This window comes from Leucoraja erinacea, chromosome 3, assembly GCF_028641065.1.
Source record: "Leucoraja erinacea ecotype New England chromosome 3, Leri_hhj_1, whole genome shotgun sequence".
NCBI lineage: Eukaryota > Metazoa > Chordata > Chondrichthyes > Rajiformes > Rajidae > Leucoraja > Leucoraja erinaceus.
In genome coordinates, this window is record NC_073379.1 from 77668099 (window position 1) to 77685755 (window position 17657).

Genomic DNA, 17657 nt, shown 5'->3' on the forward strand with positions numbered 1-17657 from the left:
ATGCAATTAACTTAAACCCTACCTTCATCCCTAAAAACTGTGATGGCAAGTCAGTTCAGCAGCAAGAGATGAACATGAACACACTTTTTTTTTGTTTTTTTAAACCTTCAACTTTTCTGAACAATTGCCACAGGCATGCCTCCAAGACAAGGCCTTAATCAATAATTTTCTTTAAAGTAACAGTTCCATCTTAGATTTCTCCCTTAACCTCCATAACCTTTGGTAAGTAAAGAAGAAGAATGGGGTTAATTCCACACATTGAAAGCAATCAATTGAACAGAATCAACATGGAATTATGAAAGTACATCCAGGTGTGAATAATCTTAGTCCATTGCTTTACTCTCTTTACATCCGTCATTGTGTGGCTAAGCACAGATCCAATGGCATCTATAAATTCACTGTTAAACTTACTGTAGTTGGTCGAATCACAGCCGTCAATGAGTCAGTGTACTGGAAATCGATAGAATTCCTGGTTGAGTAGTGCCACAACAACCACTCATTCCAAGTCAAAAGACCAAAGAATAATCAATAACTTCAGACAGGGGGATTCAAGAGACCATGTGTAAGTTTTCATTTGTGGGTCAATATGGACAGAGTTAGGCAACTTCAAATTCCTTGGCATCTCGGCTTAACATCTCAGATGACCCGTTCTGGGCCCAGCACTTAGATGTATTAACAAGGCAGCCAGTGCCTCAACTTTCTTAAAAGTATAAAGAGATTCTGCATTGCACTGAATAGTTTAACAAACTTCTACCAATGCACTGTAGAAAGTATCATGATTGGTAGGATCATGGCCTGCTATGGCAATTCTAATGCACAAGAATACAAGAAGCTGCGAAGTGTTGGATTCAGCCCCATCCATCATGGACCGAGCATATCAAAAGCATTTACACCATGCGCTGCCTTATGGTGAAGGCATCTATCATCAAGAATCCCCACCAGTGCACTCTTCTCACTGCTAAACCTCAGTCAGGAGGTATAAAAGCCGAAAGTACTAGACCACTAGGTTCAGGAACAACTACTTTCCCACAACGATCAGGTTCTTGAACCAACCTGCGTAAATCAAATTGATGGAATACCACTGCCCACTCCTTGCATGACCATGGAATGTCTATATTAATATTAGAAAATATCATTTATTTTCTAATATTGTCTTCACTATTGTCTTTTTTTCCTGCAGTCTTTTAGAAATATACAGTGTCATTTATGCACTTTTATTTGCTTTTTATTTGTTTCAGTTTGTGCACCTATGATGCTCTTGCAAGCAAGATTTTCATTGCACATGTACCTCAACATACTTGTCCATATGCCCATGAACTCAATTTGACATGACTTGGAATAATGCAAACTGAACACCATGTTGAAACTGCACTCTGTGTTTTCGGCTGTAATAGAGGAAATGGAACAAGAAAAATCACAAGACTGGTTCGAGTGGCAACAATTTTGCCTTATGAAAAGAGACTGGAGAATATCATCTTGGCAGAGTGAGCAAGGATATGTACAAATTTCTTAAGGACTCAACAGGCCGAGTGGATTTTTCCTCACTGACCACAAAAGACTGAATTCAACAATTTAGGTAATCACTAAGTTTAAACAGAAATTGTTCAGTTCTGGTATGTGGGCAACCTAGAAAAAAAAAATTCAATTTTTCTCTTCATAGATGTTGCCTGACGTGTATTTTCAGCCCTGTTAGTAATTTATCCTGATTTTGAACATTTGTGGGTTTTTGCGGGCGGTCACGGTGGTGCAGTGGCAGAGTTATAGCCTTACAGCGAATGCAGCGTCGGAGACCTGGGTTCAATCCCAACTCCGGGTGCTGTCTGTACGGAGTTTGTACATTCTCCCCGTGGCCTGCATGGGTTTTCTCTGAGATATTCGGTTTCCTCCCACACTCCAAAGACATATAGGTTTGTAGATTAATTGGCTTGGTAAAAAATGTAAAATTGTCCCCAGTGAGTGTAGGATATTGTTAATGTGTGGGGATCACTGGTCAGCGCGGACCCGATGGGCCGAAGAGCCTGTTTCCGCGCTGTATCTCTGAACATGATTATCATATTCTTTGAAAAGTAATCAAAGATTTTCAATATACTTTAACAAGGCTTTCCCTCCTACCAGACACATTGGCAATGAAAGAGTGCTGGTCCTGACACACCTGTTGGTCCTAGCAAGACTTTAAAATAGAGGTTTATAAAGTGTTTTTCATAGACTTACCATACAGCAATGATTGACACATATCACACTCTATTTTCCCAAGTTATGTGATTATGCTTAATTATTTTACAAGCCCTGGATGGCAGCATTTTTAAATTTACACTTTGCAAAAGTAAGTAATTAATATATTGCACTGCTAATAAAGTGAGATTGTTCTCACTCATGCAAACAACTGTCATTAGCACTCAGGCTTGCAGAACCAATGATTAATGAGTCTCACATTTATAAAATAACTCCTGTCGGATAGCCCACCCTGTTCCCAGGCAACATAAATCTCTTACTAGCTGCCATTTAAAAAAAAACCGAACATGCAGATTTGTAGAGTAAATCTCAAAAACTTTAGGAACTGTTAAAATGTTGAACCAACAAATCTTAATGTTAAGGTTACACAGAAAAGCTGGAGAAATTCAGCGGGTGCAGCAGCATCTATGGACGTTTCGGGCCGAAACCCTTCTTCAGATGATCAGGGGTGGGGGTGGGTGGGGACAAGAAGGGGAATCAACACAATCTACACAATTTTTTCCCTTTTCAAAACCCCTGATCAGTCTGACCGCAGATCTGAAGAAGGTTTCGGCCCGTGTCAACTGAATATAGATGATGCTCCTCGACTTTTCGATCTGCTTCCCTCTTTAATCTTAATGATATTTACCGATACTTAAGGATATTCACGATGGTGATGCAAAATGCGATACACGATATTTCGATTCATGTAGCAAAAGCGTACTTCAAGAAACCGTTTCGAATTTTGAATTTTGATCTTTTTCCCGGGCTAGCGATATGCAGCATGATACTCTCTCTTGATGCAAGGCAACGGCAGCGAGCCGCAGCTCCCAGTCAGACACTCGATCACAAGTGTAAACAACCGATAGCGAGGCAGGCGAGATGTCGCGCCTCTGCTTGCTTGATGCTGCCACCGACAAGACATGCTCAGTAACGGTGGACCGACCGGCGCCTTCTTGGGCAGGTGCACTGGCTGGGGCTGGGACTGAACCGGTTGCTTAGATTAGATTAGATTAGATTAGAGTAGATTCGTTTATTGTCATTCAGACCTTTCGGTCTGAACGAAATTTTGTTTCCCTGCAGTCATACCTATAATTAAAAAAATGACAAAAACACACAAATAAATTTAACATCCACCACAGTGAGTTCACCAAACACCTCCTCACCGTGGTGGAAGGCAAAATCTTAAAGTCTCTGTCTCTTCCCTCCTTGTTCTCCCTCTGCGCCGAGGCGATGGCTCAAATTCCGCAGGTGGTTGCTGCCTCCGCCACAGCTCCAGGACCGAGTCGGGTCTCCGCTGCCGCTATCTCCGCCACAGCTTCGTGGCTGAGTCGGGTCTCCGCCTCTGCTACAGCTCCGATGCTGCCAGCTCTGCCATTAGGCCTCGGCGCAGACGGGGATGGGGAATACGACCGAAGAAAAAGTCGCATCCCCCGAAGGAAGAGACCAAAGCATGTTTCTCCCACCCCACCCACACATACAACTTAATAAAACAAAATTAACTAAAACATGACAAGGAACAAAAAAAAAGAAAAAAAAGACGGACTGCAGGTGGGCCGCAGCTGTTAAGCCAGCGCCGCCATCTTGAAAGTATGAAAGTTGCTGTTGCTGCCACCGCCTCTTCTTCACCGTTGCTCCCTTATCCGAAGCGGGGCCAGCCCGAGGCGGGGTGGTGCCGCTTCCACCGCCTCCTTCATCCCTCTGCGCCCCCGCCTCCCCATCCGCCGGATTCGCCGGGAAATTCCGGCTTCTGGTTCTCAACCATGCCGGAGTAGCTCGGAACCCGTTCTTTCCCCCTCTTTCTCTCGGTTCCAATCTCTCACCAGGAGTGACCGAAACTAGTGACGCAATGAGCGCCACCAGCCATTTTTATGAGGCGGAGGCGAACGAGATAGAGTAAACCTGGAAAGAGCCCTTCATGTTGGGTTCTTTAGCAGCCTGACTCGTTGCGTTACTGCCATAATATTTTTCATAATTAAATCGACCCCAATGCACTGTAGCAACTGAGGCATTGCAGGCTCTGAAGTTCGCCTCTGGGTCAACAAAGACGCATTAACATGTTTCTCTGAAAATGAGAAGTAAACTTCTCTCGCTGCTGCTGGAGTAGCGCTCTCAAAGTGACATTATGCTGCGCCCACTTGATCACTACGATGTTCTGATGAAAAGGAATAAAGTGTGCATAGAAAAGCACCTCAAAAACATATTGCAAAACGAAAAGTTAGCAGAAGTGCCCAACATCAAGATCATGCTGCTTCCCAATATAAAAAAAAACGGACACGGCACAGGAGAGAGAATGTTTGGTAGGTTAGGTATATTAAATACTTTTTTGACCTAAAATATTTTCGATTTACGATGGGTTTATCGTAACGTAACCCCATCGTACGTTGAGGAGATACTAAATACAGGACATTTAAAAATAAACAGAAACAAATGGAAGGAGAAAATCAGTTTGCACACTGATTTGCACTGATTTGTAACTATGTAGCAAAATAATGTCAGCAAAATGTAGCTGATCTGTTTAGCATTGTTGTTTTTTGTCACATTTCAGAAGCAGGCATATTGAAGTGCAGTTTACAAAATCAGACATTACTGACCAAAGTATATGTTCCCTATTAGGCATTTCTGGCCATGGTCCCTTAAACTGTTGACACTGCCTCAGGGAATTTACAGGAGGTGATATGAGCTTCAAGAATCACTGATTATTGTATAGGTAGCATCCAGCTTACTTCTAAATAGATTTTCCATATCTCAACTATTTCATTATAAAAATAAAAGTTACACTGTCAGGATGTGGTTCATAGGATTCTTTAAATTAGCTGACACTACTCCTTAATATTGGTCCAAGGCAACAAGAGCCCATAAATTACAATTGAACAGTTGTATCAAACATTGAAACAATGCCAACAATTCACAAATTTTAAACTCAAACACCATAGAAGTGTTGAAAACTATGGGCATGATATTCCACTAGAGACTTTACTGTTGAAGAAGAAATCTGATTAGTTCTGCCCCAAGATTCACCTCCCTGGCCCACTTTTCAGCCAATTTCTCTGCAGAAAAACTTACTTTTGATAGATTCACAGAAGCATAAATAATTTAGGCATTTTCAAATCTTTAGTAAACATAAAAATTAGAATTCACAGATAATGGAAAATAAAAAATAACAATAAAAGTTTTATTTTGTTTTATACCTGGAAATAAGGGTTATATTGGAAGCATAGAGTCTGAATTTTCTTTTGTACTATCCATTACTGTTACTGACAGTTAATCAGACCTCACACATTAATATAACACAAAACAGAAATTTACTGGATTTATTAAATGTAGTACTAAAATGACCCAGTTGGAAAATATCAACAGATGTTACCAAATATCATCCTTAAAAAATCTCAAATGCATTTCTTGTTGCAACCCCCAGCAACATTAGATCCATGAGTTGGAATGGCTTCAGTGGTACAGTGTAAAAGGCACATTTAAACGTTAGTTCTTTTCACATTTATCATGGAGATCAAATCACAATTAACTTCTTATTAATGCCTTTCAAGTGCAACTCATTTCCTTCTATTACAGTATAATGTCTGCTCAAATATAAGACTGGGCCTTCATACCTCCCCTCTAAACATAACAACTTCACTATCTTCTCCACACCCACTTTAACAATGGAAAGCACTTAATACCAACATCCTATGCACTCTGCTCACAAACTTTATAAAAGGACAAGAGGAGAAATCACACCAATAAATGTCAGTTGGCATAGATAGTGTTACATTAAATCTGGCAATACACTTGCAATTCAAAAATTAAAACCATTATGGATATCAAATACACCAGTGTTTTAATCATATAATTGTGTACTGTGTGTAACCAAGAGATCTAACAATCTATTTCAGCCCTATTCTATCTCCTGCATTTTCCCTTGCTATCACCACTCCTACACAGCCCACCATCCCACCCTCCAAGTGCCCTGCAACCTAGTTTCAGAATGCTTACGTTTCAACCTTTAAATTACAGGTTTTGTTGCACATTGCACATTTTGACAAGGGGGGAAACATTAAAATAAATCATTAAAGGGAGTGGGATTCTGAACTTCTTACATGACAATAATCTCAAGTCTTTCAATAGCAGCAAATAGCTTGTTTTATAATTGCCACATTTTATATAGCAAGTGTATGTAGTTCTTTTAGGGACAAGAAACGGGTAGCATGGTGGTGCACTGGTAAAGTTGCAGTCTTACAGCGCCAGAGAGCCGGGTTCGATCCAGATTACAGATGCTATCAGTACGGGGTGTGGATGTCTCCCCGTGACGACATGGATCTTCCCAGGGGATTCAGTTTTCCTCCCACATTCCAAAGACATAGCGTTAGTGTACGGGGAAATCGCTGGTCGGCATGGACTCAGTGAGCCAAAGAGCCTGTTTCCACGCCATATCTCTAAACTAAACTAAACTCCAAAGGCCAATACAAACTAAATCAAACTTGCAGTCTTACTTGTAATCAGTGCATAGGAATACACTATTCGTACCAAAAAATGGCTCAATATTTTATTCATGATTGTGTTCAATTAAATTAGACTTTTTTTGAGGAGAGTTATTTTACGGATATGAAGTTCCAAGGGTCGTCTTGTGAAAATAACCCCTAACCCAATCTGTATCCAGTAGAAAATAATTGGATTTATATTCCGTTCAAGATCTCGGGACATCCCAAAGCGGTTAAACAAACAGTTGTCATTATCTGTATCAAGGACACTTGAAGAGAATACACAACAATGTCATTCATTTGTAATGCAAAAGCTCACCTCATAATAAAACAGCCTACCAATATATCCTACAATGGCTCAAGGAAGAAAGAAATGTGCCACACCAAGAATCAAGAAGAATCTCGGTATGCCATTATCTAATTGTCAGATAGAAGATTTGAAAAATTACATGAATAACATATCCCAGATGTTCGTTTTTTTTGGGGTTTTTTTAAAAATAATTAGCAAATTAATTAGATGCAATAGAGGAAAAAAAAATTTTGTGTAAGAAAGAACTGCAGATGCTGGTTTAAATCGAAGGTAGACACAAAATGCGGGACAGGCAGCATCTCTGGGGAGAAGAAATGAGTGACGTTTTGGGTCGAGACCCTTAAGGATCTTTGAGAAAAATGCATTTGAGTTTTATAATCTGTAAGAAAGTGCCTAAAAATGGAAGCAGATTTAGTAATTACAGAAATGCAATTGGGAAAACACTTAAAGAGGAAAATGGAGTGGGCAAGGAGGACAAATTAGTAGATTTAACCAAGACTTGCATTGAAGCAATGGGCTGAATGGTCTCGTATTTTGTACCATTCTATGATTTCTGCTACCTTTAAGAAGCCTACCATCCCATCTTTGGAAACAAGCTCTGTAAGAATCTTATTGCATATAGAACTCTAATATTCTATAGCAATAGCAATGGACAATGTAATCGTTCTATCAGCGAACATGCAGGAATAGGGATTGAGAGTCGATTAAGGTATTAGGCACAGCCGAGTGCTTTAAATCAGCGAGGTTCTATTTGACTACAGAAAAGGCTTCAACATCCATTACAGCCATTAGCAAACAGAATAGAAAAGTGCAAAGGACCTGAAAGAACCTCTAGGTTGTATTCCTGTCAATTCAATGGGCCAATTTTAGGGCTGGATTTTTCCCTACTTAATTGGAATCCAATAAATGATTTGCCTATTAAAAAAATACACAAAGCAAATATTACCATTTAAAATGGTATGTGCTTGGACAATTTCACAAAAAAACAATTAAATGTTTAACAAGTCAATCTAAAACTAATTATTATCTATACCAATTGTGACCCGATGCCAATTTCAATACCCATCTAAATTTTCATCTAATACCATATGAAATTAATCAAAGATAATACAGAATTCATTTGTTTCTTCATGCATAACAAATTCCTTATTGACCGTTTTAAAAATATATTCCATTAAAAAGTTACTCAGTTATATGTGCTCTGAACCCTTAAATGTACTTACTTACACATTAGCGTCATCCTCTATCTAGCAAATAGTCTATTCCTATTGCTACACAAGGCCTTTTATCTGTTTTGGACAGCATATTCTCGAACAGATGAAGTAGATGCCAATTGATTTGCTGTCGACCATGGTAAATTAATAGCAACAAATTGCTGTGGGCCCCCGTCTTGCTGCTGCACCATGCTTCAGCAGTTTTGCTTGATTTGCTTCATGGTGGGCAGCAGTCAAACCTCTTCAAGTCAATTTCTTCTTAACAACCTGCAATACTTCTCCGTAGCAAAAATAGAGCCATTGCTTGTAAGCTAGAAATCAATAATCCTATTGCCCTTAGAAAATGCTAAACAAGCTGTATTGACAATCCACTTGGTACTGGAGGGTATCGGATATAATGCAAATCTATGCTGCTCTCCTCTTTGCACTCTCTGTGCTTTTCTAAAAGGCTTCTAATCCTATTTATCATCATTTCTAATCGACTGCTGCTGTTATGATTGTGAAATTCAATCACTGGGCCAAGCCCTTATATTTGTATTTAATTGCTTTGAACAACAATCACATAGTTTATAGCACATTTTTACACAAGCTTTATTCTGCCTAGAAAGCTTCAGGTTGACATGAAGTGAAAAAATAAAATATTCCAAAAAGGGAAGCTGCTGATTGCATTGATGCAGCATGTTTCCTGTGTGTCTCTATATATCAAATTTTCAAAATAATACTTTGTATGTAGATACTTGCAATAAATGAAGAAATATATTAAAAAACCTCAACATTTATTGTGAGTCCTTAAAATAATTATCAACAAAGCATACAATTGCATCAGCAGTTACATTTGCTAGCGATCAACATTTTTGATGTACGATGATGATCTGGATGTACGAAAAGAGTAATTGCAAGATAGAAATTTAATATTGTGGCTCAAGTAACTGTTACAAAGCACTTATTCAGCACTCTTGCTCCTGATGATGTTATATAAATCCCCATATTACATTATATTCATTTTCAGTTTTATTCTACATACCTTGTCAAACATAACAATATCAAATAAATTAAAGGACAAAATACAAAACAACATTAAAATGAACATCATTAAAATGAATCAATGGATTAGGAATTCTAGAAGTTTCGGTAAGCAATCATATTTGAACTCCTGCTGTACAAATACAATTGGAGAAAATTACCATGAAACCAGCAGCTAGTTTCAGTGAAATAGTTCCTTGAACACATTTCATTTCGAGCTTTCAGCTCAAGAGCTAACACCCTAATATTAATTCTGGGACCATAAAGTTAATACAGCTCATTAATCACATAATTATAAAATAGGAAAAAGGTAATTATAAAAATCTTGGTTATACAAAAGTTAACATAGCTCATAGCTTTCTTTGTGCATAGGACATTCACACTTAAGTATTAACTGTAGCAGCAGATTTTGGCCTACAAGTTATACATCATTACTAAGAAATTACAATCAATTTTAAATTCATGATGATAGCGACAACATTTCCAGAACTCCTTTAACAAGTTGCAGTAGGCCTTTTTAAATTAGAAGAAAACAATATTTTAATTAGATCATTAAAAGCAAAAAAGTGCAGTACAATTCCCTTACTTTAAATACAATTAATTATAAGAGCTCCATTTATTTTAATGATCACAACAAAATGATCACTATTTTATTTATGATGCATCATCTTGAATGGCGAGCTATGCTTTGTAGATTAACAAATATTTGATCAATTAATATACTTCAAAGTGGATAACTACCTCAATATTAATTTAATCAGTATAGTACCCCAACAGGGGTCAAGGAAAGAGCATTCACGTCGCAGCCCTGTCTCCACCAATCTTTCCACCACCACGCACAAGAAGCGCAAGACAGACACCATTGTATGCAGATGCCGAGAAGTGTGCTCAGCTCTGGCTGACCTCTAATCTTGTGTGTGGACTCGATAAGAAGAAATATCGAGCTGAGAATATACCTTTGATCAATTTATCTGAACATAATGATGCCATTGGTGGAAATCGTTTAAATAGTACAATGCATTTACTACCATTAAAGACAAAATAAATGTTTTGTATTTACATCCAGGAGTTGCAATGAATGGGTAAAAATCATCTTAAATGTTTAGAGCACCAACATTCTCATATTATTTGCTAAAGCATACCCTTGTAAACCCTCCAACAGCAGGTTCTTATAATATCTCACTTCAAGTTTTTATTGAAAGTGGTGTAGAAAGAATAATAAAATAGATTTTAAAAAGTATCCTTTACTACAGGTGGAATGCGCCATTATATAGAAGGGTCTCGACCTGAAACATCACCCATTCCTTCTCTCCAGAGATGCTGCCTGTCCTGCTGTTACTGCCGCATTTTTTTTAATCTATCTTCGGTTTAAACCAGCATCTGCAGTTCCTTCCTACACATCCTATCCATTATATTAAATATTACAATTCAATCAAAATTCCATTGTATCCATTATCTGCAAACAAATTCAAAAGCAGCGAAGTAGATTTTAACTTTTAGAAGATGGATTTTAACTTTTAGAAGATGGATGGATGGAAATAATAATTTGAATATGAATATCAGAGTTACCAACTACCATGTACCTCTCGGATTCTTAAATCACTCCTTAAAGCACTAACCAAGACAATCTAACAAGTGAATTAATTCCTAGACCGTTTTCAGGAACTGGGCATAATCGCAATACACTTAAGCTGGTGTACTTTTACTAGTACTAGTGACGTCAATAAAAAAATATCCAGAAACCAGATAATTTTGAATAAAATAAAATAAGTGTGTATAACATTCATGTTAGCATAAGATATAGGTGGCGTACATGTTTTTGTTTGCATCAAGACACAAAAATAAAATTATATAAAAAGCAGGATTTTTTTATGAGTGTGCTAAATCAGAAAAACTCAAACAATTATTGAAACGGGAATCCCAAAAAATGCATTTCTAAAATTAATTTATACAAAAATAATTAAAAAATCAATGACGATTGTACGATAAGGACGTGAAATGCAACCTAATAAATAAAGGGACAGTTCTGGATGCATCAAATATTTAATTTATATCTGTGTTGGATACAATTACATGAACACTGAGAATCAGAGAAACCAAATATCAAGTTAAAACCAAACTGCTTTAAAATACTAAATATTCCTTGCTGTCAAGCCACAACTATTGTTACATGTCAATTAGTTCACATAACCCACACCAAATCATTTAAGTGGATGGTACTAAATGAACTCAGTGACATCATCCTCATTCAACTGTTCTATTAAGTGTTGGTTTAGGATTTTCCAAATTATTGTTATCCAGATCATTGGCAAAATCTCCAGAAATGGCGTTGAGGGAAATAGATGTGTTCAACAATGTTGTAACTGCATAACTAAAAGGATTCTGTTACAGTTCCTTCGGATTCTACTACTTCTGAAAAATATTCTCACGTATAAATCGTATTTTTAGCAATTAAAAGCCTGAAATCCTGGTAAATCTTCCTCTGGGTGCTTAATGGAGGTGTGCGGGGAACGGTTTTATTTTACACAGAGACTGACGAGTGCCTAGAATGCACTGCCAGGGGAGGTCGTGGCGCAGATACAATTGTGATGTTTATGAGGCTTTTAGATAGGCACGTGGATAGAAATGGAATGAAGGAATATGGATCACATGCAGGCAGACAAGATTAGTTTAACTTGGTATCATGTTCAGCACAGACATTGTGGGCTGAAGGACCTCTTCTTGTGCTGCACTATACTACAATGGAAAAAAAGGGGAATTCATTCCCTTATGCAGCAAATGCAGACACTGAACATCTTTCTGAACTATTCATTTTAATTTGAGTTTAATGCAAAAATTAAAATATTTGTTAATCACAATTCTTTCGCCTAAATATTATAACTTTTCAGCTAAACAGCATATTCCAATCTTTAAAAGCATTCGCCAACCAGATACTTTACAAATCATTTGCCAACCAGATACTGCAATGTATGCCTTCACCATTTTACTTCACGGCTTTCTCTCAAATTGATTGATGATTACAACTAAAGTCGACATGTACTAATTCGGACTCTATTATAACAACAAAAGTGGTTTCAAACATATATTTAAACTGAAAATTGATATGCTGTGTTTAATTAAAAATGTTAATTTTTTTAATTTACAAATTCTTCACAATCCATTGCAATTTTAAATTTATTTTATCTTATTTTTATTTTTTGAATGCACCGTTAGGTATTCATCTACACCGTTAGGTATTCACATTTGATGCTATCATTTCATAAATTGCACCCCGGAGAACACAAGGTGAGCTTATCAAAGCCCATCACACTGGATTTCACAAGCAGCAAACTGCTCGATTTCACCCAAACACATAAGGTGTTTTTTTTCCAAATATATCTGAACTAATGACCGGTACCTAAGAATCACCAATTTGATCCTCATTACTGTGCCCGATCAAGGCTCATTTGCTGTGCAAATTCATACTAAAAAAAAACAATATTCCTGATTAGACCATATCCAAGTGGTGTCAAGGGACCAGTAGAGGGGGTGTTATTGTAACAATGACTTTTCTAGTCGACAACTAATTCTGAAAAGCTATTAAATTCCACTTCCTTGTTGATTAATATTTTCCACTTCAGGTTCAGTATTTTATATAATTTTAGCAAATATAAAAAATGTATCTTATTGGGTTGAAAATTCACTGTACATACTATGAATTAAATATAAAATTAATACGCTACAATACATTTCACATTTACTTCATTTGCGTAAAATTCAACTGATGGTTTTGCCTGTGCAATTATTTAAAAATTCACAGTTTAAAGAAATAGGAAGCCAAGAACTACTGCAACCACAAGTGTTTATTTTTCTGAAATTACTGTAGTTAAAACTGTGGAAAAGTTCTTAATTGACTATAAAGTGCTTAAGACATTCCTTGGTCATCAAGTGTGTAATACATGTGCAAGATGTAATCTCACTAAATGCATCAGGAAAAGCAACAGTTCTGGAAAAAGGATTCTGCTAAATGCTTCACACGTCACACAAGTAATGTCACCTATTAGGATTACTCCAGTTATTAAAAAAAGTGTTTTCCAATTGCATTTTAAATAATATAATAACAAAAAACATACCTGCACTGTGCTTGGAACATTAAATAATAATCTGCAACGTCTCTCCAATAGATGATGGGGAAATGTGATAAGCATTTAACAAGTGGCAAAATCTGCAATCCGCAAGCAGAATTTCTCATTGTGGTACAAAAGTACCTTTAATTAAGTTACTAAGCATAACAGTGGAGACTCTATTTGATTTACATGCCTGGTATTACGGCTCAGAGTAAAATTATCAATCATGCTGACAAGTAAAATATATCAGTGCACTGTCATTGTTTTTCCACAGGATAGAAAGATTCAGCAAGTAAAACGGGATAATGATCAATGAGATATTTAGGAAATCATAGAAGATCAAGTGAGCCCCACTATGAACAAAGTTACAAAAAAAAGACATGGTGTTTTAGCTTTAAGTTTCTTTGCTATAACAACACTTGAAAGTGAAAACATCCTCAATGGTGTCAGAAAAGGTATTTCTGGAAAGTTGTAATAACTTGACATACTATAATTTCCACTGCAGTAATTTGCATTTAAACAATGGGTAGGAAGGCAAATGTTACTTTGTTGATACTTTTTAATATTGGAATTGCGAAGTGTGTAAAGTAATCCCAAACAGCTATTTCTAACTCACAGTATAGAATAAACTGTCATTGAAAGGACCACTCAACTAACTGAATTTTGTTTTATCCACTGTTACACAGTTGGCTCTGTCTCGTCAGCATCATCTTTAAGGAGCTCAATAATCCTGTTAAAATGTATGCCACTGTCAGCATAGATCTTTCAATTCTCATTGTTCAAAAGGTTATGATGAAACTTATTAAAATCCATTTCAGGAACTTATTAACATAATTCCAAATAACAAATAAGCGTTAAAAATGTAAGAAACATACCTGTTTGTGCATTTCTATATTCAGACCATAAGACATTTCATAATACTGTGAAGATAAAGAAATCAAATATAGTACTGGTTAATCCATAATGTATCACTCACACACAATAAGAAAAACTGATAAATATGGAACAAAATGATACATTAACAACCATGATAACACAAAACAGTCCAAGATGTTTTTAAAACTTACCATTACATAGTGGCGTTGCATTTCAGTCTTTTCACTGGCTAGTTTTTCACATTCCAATTTCAAACTGTTTATGGAAAGAAAGATTGTTCAATGATACAACATGGGTATTTTATAGACTGCTGCAGGCAATAGTTTCTCTGCATAGATGATCTTACCCTGATCATTAGAAAGGTTGCCTTACGAAGGCAGGGTGCACTTAATTAGTGCTGTAGTGCATTTTACTCTTCTGGAAATGATTTATGATGCCAACTCCGTACATGCCAAAACATGACAGTTTGCATTCAAAGATTGATTTTATTAAGTAGAATACCAACGCTGACACATGCGAACATGTCAAATAGCCAACATTATTTCTTTCAATAATATGCTGCATTAATTATAAGAAAACGAAACCATTACTTAGTAATTAAAACTGCTTGATGCAAATCCAGGGGAAATATGCATGATTCTTAAGAGGTTTAGTGCTGTCCAAGATTAGTAACGCCAACGTATTTAGATTAAAAAGTTTATTTTATCTGAAAATAAGCAATAGGATCGTACTCTTCAAATATCCAAGAGAGACAACAATCAATGTCTCAAAAAAAGATCGAAAAGCAAATATGTCCACTACACATATCTGTGCAGGCGATATTAAGCGCTTCAGTATTATAGAAAAATCATCGCAGATGCTGATCTGCCAAACCGGACATACCAGTGCAATTTTAATCCAGATTTGGGGGATTTACGATCATGAAAGATGCGACTGTTTGACACCAAAGCCTCGGCGTGTTAGGCGAATGAGCAGAACCTAATGGGGAGGACATTACTCCCTCATCATCACTTCACATGAAGCAGAAATGTGAAAGCGAGCCAAAGAGCAACCGCGGAAAACCAAGATCGAAAATAACATCTAAGGCGCTGAGCGTTACAGTACTATTACTAATCAGGGGATGCATGCATTTGCCCAAATGAGATAAATCACTCTTCGACCAGTTCGAATATGCACCTTTCAAGAAATGAAACACAGGATTCAGCAACATTAACAACTATTTAAAAAAAATTCCTTCCACGGCGTCATTACATCGATAACCGATGCAAAAGCCCGTCTGTCCTACATCGCCGACACTAGTACAAAGAGTGCGATTTGCACTCGGACACCATCTTCAATCAAACTGGAGGAGTATCGGAGAGATCGTTTTACAGCAGACAACCAGAAAAAGGGGAGATGACCGGGAAAAGAAAGCCGACAGCACAAGAAGCGTGAATAGTACGGAGCATAACCGAGCCCATGCAGCCAGCTAAGCAGCCAGTCGGAGATTTATAATTAAACAATCATTCAGATTTCCCCCTGTACTTCCAGGCTCATTAACGTTGTTAGATTTGCATATGTGTATATAGATGGCCAATCTCCCTACCTGTGATATTGCGCCTGCAAAAACTGAAATTCTTCTTTGATACGATCGCACGATTCGGAGATGGTGAATTTAAAGGGCTGTGCGGGCTGGTGAGGCGTCTGCAAAGATAAACACGAAGGAGCATCAGTACCGAGTCAAACTGGCAATCGACCTTCAATCTCAGGAGATCTCCATTTATTAATAATCATGAGAAAGCAAACGCAAACATTGTACTTTGCACATCTGCAAATATTAATTGAAAGATTATAATTAAGTGAATGTTGTGGAAAAAGCTAGACCCCGCATGCCACTGCCCATGCCTGGTGTTTCGGGTGGAAGCAAAAATATAAACATACACACAACACAAAAACTTACTGGATGTCTGGCTTGAGGATACATCGCGCTAAGATTCTGTTATCTTTCCCCGAAAGACGTCTTAATTTTTCAGCAGAGTTGTCTCATTCAAGTTGCTTAATTCAAAAGTCGCCAAGTTGTACGAGATCCGGTCGAAAGTAGCAAGCTCCGACCTTGCGCGATGCGAACGATTAAACAAAGTGGAGCATTCGGCTGAGGGTTGCAGAAGTGCCCGCCCGCCGATCCGCCGATCCGAGATGCGCCTGGGCTGGGCTGGGCTGGGCTGGGCTGGGCTCCGCTCCGGCGGGCAGCAGCTCGCTGCGACCTTACACCATCACTACTCCAGCATTAAAGAGAGCGAGAGCAGCGCGGCCAACCTTGCAACCAGGAGTGCGGAGGCGGCAGCTTTCCCCCTGCCCTTCATCCGATAACATGCGAAAGTAATGACTTGTGTTTACCAAATTTAGAAGCACGGTGTCATTAACATTCTTACATATTCACAGCCCGGTCAACTTGAGCAGCGAGGGATACTGGAGGTGGAGGGATGCGATGCGATACTTCGCCTATTCCCCAGCCCCAATCGGTGGGAGGGCAATAAGCGAGCGGCACTTGGGTTGTTGTAGTCCATTGTAATTAGTTTGGCGCCAAGCCGCCCAGAGCAACCTGTCACCCGGACTACAACTCCCACAATGCCATTGGCAATGGTAATTAGCATCGGCGTCCAACCAATCAGGGGGCTGCAGCTCCAGTCGCGACCCGTCCACCAATCGCCGCGGGGCGGAGGAGGGGCCTCGGCTGGGTGACGGCCCCCATTGTCCGCTCCGCCAATGGCGAGCGAGCGTGGCCGCTGCCCCCACGTGGGGCGTTGACGCGGGGCTGGAGGAGCGACCAATGAGCGAGGGTGGAAGGTGCGGCGCTGCCTCCCGCCCGCCCGCCAGCACAACGTTCGCAGCCGTTCGCTGGGTGTCTGTCTGTCTGTCTGGGCGGTTTCATCCCTCTCTCCCTCCCTCCCACTCCCCGGCGCAAGTGAAAAGTTGGGAATAAAGGGAGAAGAAACATTTGTTCACTTGTCAATCAAAGTAACGTGGGTCTCTTGCCGGCGTTTGGTGAAACGAGAATGTTTTTCCTCCTGCCCTCCACTCCACCCAAGCGCTGTGTGCAATGTCGGCTAATTAGTGTCGGATGTCTCTTTGCAAAATACTCCAGCAATCTGTCATTACAGTGTATTTAAAAAAAGATTGGGGACCTGCACGACTCTATAAACGCCGACCTCTGAGCAAAGAGTTGAGGGTGGGGGTCGGGTTGCGCTTGGTTGTACCTTGCAGTATTTGACAGGTTTTAACTTTAGTTTCAATATTAGGTTAACGAAGCTCAATTCAAAACCAACCAGATCGTAAATTATATCTAGTCACAGAAGCGTTTGCGCTCCTCACCACGGCAGTGCTCCCTTTAGTGATTCAGAGTGAATCTAAAAGGGAAATGGTTGAATTTTATTAATGTGGATGATTTCTAAGATTTCCCGTT

At 38.6% G+C, this 17657-nt stretch overlaps 1 protein-coding gene across 18 annotated transcripts in view; it reads right to left on the minus strand.

Moving 5' to 3' along the window:
• Positions 1–16769, minus strand: part of LOC129695752 (transducin-like enhancer protein 4) — a 126634-nt gene extending 109865 nt beyond the window's left edge. For 5 of the 18 annotated variants that reach the window (XM_055633006.1, XM_055633005.1, XM_055633010.1 and 2 more), the window contains exons 1-4: positions 16155–16765; positions 15801–15898; positions 14407–14470; positions 14215–14259 (exon numbers count right to left, since the gene is read on the minus strand). In XM_055633006.1, the coding sequence (XP_055488981.1) occupies positions 14215–14259; positions 14407–14470; positions 15801–15898; positions 16155–16178 (231 nt within the window). In that variant the 5' untranslated portion in view covers positions 16179–16765. Of the gene's footprint in view, positions 1–13345; positions 13438–14214; positions 14260–14406; positions 14475–15800; positions 15899–16154 lie in introns of those variants that run through there. The other 13 variants (XM_055633013.1, XM_055633012.1, XM_055633014.1 and 10 more) reach the window with 6 other exon arrangements.
• Positions 16770–17657: the final 888 nt, after the last annotated feature.